The sequence below is a fragment of the Octopus bimaculoides genome, chromosome 7 (assembly GCF_001194135.2).
Source record: "Octopus bimaculoides isolate UCB-OBI-ISO-001 chromosome 7, ASM119413v2, whole genome shotgun sequence".
Lineage (NCBI taxonomy): Eukaryota > Metazoa > Mollusca > Cephalopoda > Octopoda > Octopodidae > Octopus > Octopus bimaculoides.
This window is the reverse complement of record NC_068987.1, coordinates 338,606-343,291: the sequence shown is the minus strand read 5'-3', so window position 1 is coordinate 343,291 and position 4,686 is coordinate 338,606. Positions and strand designations below refer to the sequence as shown.

Genomic DNA, 4,686 nt, shown 5'->3' with positions numbered 1-4,686 from the left:
GGAGGAGGAGGAGGAGGAGGAGGAGGAGGATAGTAGTGGTGATGGTGTGGAAATAATTATGATGATAGTGATGGTGACGACGACGATGATGACGCCCGACGATGACGAATGCTGATGATGTTGACGATGATGATGATGAGAATAATGATGATGAGGGCACTGATGATGAGGACTGCCAGCTGGACACCTTAAGACCCCTAATAATTGTTGGCTGGTTCATTATTTCATCGACCCTGGGGTAGGTTGAAGGTCAAGGTTGACACTGGAAGAATTTGATCTCAGAATGTAAAGAACCAAAAGAAATAATTGAAGGCATTTTTTCGACGCACTGACGATTCTCCCAGCCCGCCGCTCTTTAATACCGTAACCCTAAGAGTTTCAAATTTTGGCTGAAGGCCAATAGGGGTGGGGATTAGTCGATTTTAGAGGTGGAGATTAGCAGAGATTAGTCTATTACATCGACCCCAGAAATGCCATTAAGCATTTTGTCCGAGATGCTAACGATAAAGCCATTATTGGCGCCTTTGATAATGAAGGTGGAGATGCACTGGTGGAATGGACCCCGTTGTTATAGTTTTTATAGGAGTTGGGTGTGTTGGTGTCGCTGCAGTACCTGCCATTAATGTTGTTGTTGTTGTCGCTGTTGTGTTTGGAAACCCTGTTAGTGTTGTAGCAATCTCTGGGGTTGTGGCTGATGATGTATTTACCCGCTGAAAGGGGGTTTGGACGAAGCAGTTATGGCGTTGATAAAAATGGGAGTCTTGTTCCTTTTGCGACTGCTTTTGGGGCGGAAGGCTTTTGAAACGCGGGATCTTTTTTAAAACGGGGGCCACATTTTTCATTAATGTTTTACGTAGTGTTTTTGGTACCGAAAGACTTTCAAACTTCGTATACTTATCTATTTTGTGTTATAGAACAGAAAAATATTTTTGTATTCGAATTTATTTCATGTAAAAAATTGTCTTATTTCGATAATTTCAACCAATCACTGACGTCCATTCAGCCGATATACATTAAGTGCCGACTACATAAACAAACGATTCTTCGTTTTATTTGCTTTTTTCATTTTAAATTTGCGTTTAACCCTAACCCTAACTCTAACCCTAACCCTAACCGTAGGGTTAGGGTTAGAGTTAGGGTTAGGGTTAGGATTAATTGTTTCAGAATCGTTTGTTTATGTAGTCGGCACTTAATGTATATCGGCTGAATGGACGTCAGTGATTGGTTGAAATTACAGAAATACGACAACTTTAACATGGAATAATTTATGGATTTCTTTTTTTTTAAAGAAGACTAAGAGAAAAAGATGTTTTATATGACACATTCTACCAGTGTTCCAAGTTTCAAAGTGTTTCGTTAATGAAAAATGTGGCCCCCGTTTTAAAAAAGATCCGAAACGCGTCATAGCTCTTGTAGTGGGGAGTATGAAACTATCAATACAAGCAAATACTCCAGCTATCACAGACAGATGAGTGCCAGCCGTGAGGAAAATCAGGTCAGGTGTATTTCCGATGTTTTCAGTATTTGCTTGTATTGATAGTTTCATACTCCCCACTACAAGTTTTGTATGAGTAAATTATTGACCTCCATGATTGTTGCAGCCTCTTTTATATCAGCCAAGATGGCTACCACTAACCAGGTGATTTATTCTCTTTTCCAGGCGCTGACAACGTTAGGTTCGCACAAGAGTCTCTCATTCATCAGTGTTGTTGCCGAGTGCTATCCTGCCTCTGCTTCTGTTTCAAATCTTACTTCAGCTATACCATATTGTTCTTCTTATGTTCCCACGCATGCCCAAGGTACTTTTCCATTCGGGCCTTACTTACACTTTTCCAGCGACCCGATTTTGTTCCGATGCAACGGCAGATGATTGTACATTTTAGAATGTTTCCTCTAACATCGGGTGGAGGGGTTAGAATTACCCTTCGTCCATTTTCTTTTTAAATTTAGCCAGTTTTCAGTCATTTTGGTTTAAATCGAATTTTTCAACATTTCTTGCAACGGTATCAAAAGAAATATCTTTTGAAGCTGCCTCACGACGCATTTTGTCGTTACATTTTGAAATGTTTGTTTTTTACTGTTGGCCATTGCACTGGTGCTGTTTCTTTTTCCTGCTAGAAAAATCCTACCTGTTGGCTGAGGGTGGCGGCGGCGCCGGTGGGGATTTGCTTCTTTCAAAGTTTACGTTTTTTTCTGGCTTTCTTGTAATTGTTGTTGTTGTCGGCCGGCATTTGTTGTGGTGTTTTGACATAAGAGTTGGGAGTCCACATTCACAACGTCCTTCCTATGTCTTATCCGACTCCTCTAAATTTTTGGCGAAAATGCAGTCTTGAAATTGTTTTAAAATACGCATATTTTACAAAATCACCGACCGAGTCCACCCTGAAGGATGAAAATATAAGAGAAGCTTTGCAGCTCCTCAGTGCCTCTGTGAACTCGTGTGACACACAGTGCAAACATTTTGAAAATGAATGTGAAAAACGGATGTGATGCTGGCTCCACCAACACAACAGTAATAATGGTTACAAGTTTTTGTCACTAGGCCAGCAAATTTAGCGGAAGAGGGCTTAGTCGATTATATCGATTCCAGTACTCAACTGGTACTTATTTTATCTACCTCGAAGGGATGAAAGGCAAAGTAGACCTCAGCGGAATTCGAACTCAGAAGTAAAGACCTGGAAGAAATATCGCTAAGCATTTTATTCAGTACCCCAATTATTCTGCTGCTGTGTCGCCCTTTAAAAGCCAAAAAGTAATAATAAATTTATATGAGACAGAACTGGTCCTACCTTGGCATTCTATTGGAATAACAAAGAGTTGGGGATTACGGAAAGTGACTTGGTCGACGGTTTCTGGTACTCCATTTGATTGATCGATCATTTGAGCGTAGACTTTCACTCCAGATATTTGCTGATACATCAGTAAAGGCTGGGCCCAATCAAAACATTGCTCAGCGTAAGGCCACTTGCTGCTATTCTCTGCTTGAACTATAAAGGGTAGCTCCACTTGTGAGAGTGTTTCCAGTAAAGTACAGGGGTGCAGGTTCCATCTCAACCTAATCACATCCTCGGGCGATTCTAGTAAACCCAATGTAAACTTCTTCCGGTTCATCTCAGACCAATTCTTGTGGAAAGTTCTGTTGGTAGAAATGAGGTGCACAAGTATTTAATTATTTAATTGGTCGGTACAAGTATATATAGGTGGTGTGTATGTATATATATATATATATATATATATATATATATATATATATATATATATATATATATATGCATATATGTATATGTATAATTACACACACACATATATATATATATACACATATATATATATACATATTTGCTTTTCAGCAACATAATTCTATGTACAGTCTACTGTGTGGCAACCAAAGTCTTGTAAGAGGATTTGGTAGACGGAAACTGAAAGAAGCCCATCATGTGTGTGTGTGTACTCATTTAGCATTATATTTATCGATGTAAACCAATGTGGTGGCCACCCTTTCAGAGAAAACTGTACAGTAGCGGTTCGATAATAAAAGGTCGTTAATATATTTATAGGTGTTAACTCTTCAACTCTTTAAGTAGTTTCAGCAATGCACACACACACACACACACACACACACACACACACACACACACACATACACACACACACACACACACACAAGCACAAGCATATACTTAAGTACTCACTGAGGTACTTACACATACACAGACGAGCACACATTTGTACTTAGACGGACAGACAGACAGACTTAAATACAGACATATAGATAGATAGATAGATAGATAGATAGATAGATAGATAGATAGATAGATAGACAGATAGATAGATAGATAGATAGATAGATAGATAGATAGATAGATAGATAGATAGATAGATAGATAGATTGATTGATTGATTAATTGATTGATTGACGTATATACATACATACATACAAACATATCAGCACATTTATATATACATACATAGATATGTATTTATATTAAGGTTGGTGCATAATTATAGCGGCTTTTTTCCAATAAATTTTATTCAACAAAAAAAACAATAATAACCTTTATAACCAAAAACACCTTTCAATGATTATTTCGGAGCATATTCACCATTTACTTACTTGGCGTTTTGTTTAAATCTTTTGTTGAATAAAATTTATTGAAAAAGAGCCGCAATAATTATGCACCAACTTAATATATATATATATATTTTACATATAAACTTATGTATATACATGTCTCTGTGTGAGTATACGCACACAAACACACATGTATATATGTACAGAGAGAGAGAGAGACAGAGAGACAGAGAGACAGAGACAGAGAGACAGAGAGAGAGAGAGAGACAGAGAGAGACAGAGACAGAGAGATACATACATACATACATACATACATACATACATACATACATACATACATACATACATAATGTACATGAATGTATAATACAATAGATAAAAATCATTGACTTACATTCAGACAATTCTTCGCGAACAGACAGTTCTACGCTATACACTGTAAGACTGTCGCGGGTGTATAACATTGTCATTGAGGCTACTCATACACAATGTAAAATATGCGTGACATTATTTTTATTCTTGCGTGTGTGTGTGTGTGTGTGTGTATGTGTGTGTGTGTGTGTGTGTGTGTGTGTGTGTGTGAGTATGTACGTTTATGGGTATGTACATATATA

At 37.8% G+C, this 4,686-nt stretch overlaps 1 protein-coding gene across 3 annotated transcripts in view; it reads right to left on the bottom strand.

Moving 5' to 3' along the window:
* The window catches only part of LOC106872233 (uncharacterized), a 106,560-nt gene that overhangs the window by 4,391 nt on the left and 97,483 nt on the right, over window positions 1-4,686 (bottom strand). For 2 of the 3 annotated variants that reach the window (XM_052969149.1, XM_014919144.2), the window contains exon 2: window positions 2,790-3,136. In XM_052969149.1, coding sequence (XP_052825109.1) covers window positions 2,790-3,136 — 347 coding nt within the window. Of the gene's footprint in view, window positions 1-2,789; window positions 3,137-4,466; window positions 4,631-4,686 lie in introns of those variants that run through there. The other variant, XM_052969150.1, reaches the window with a different exon arrangement.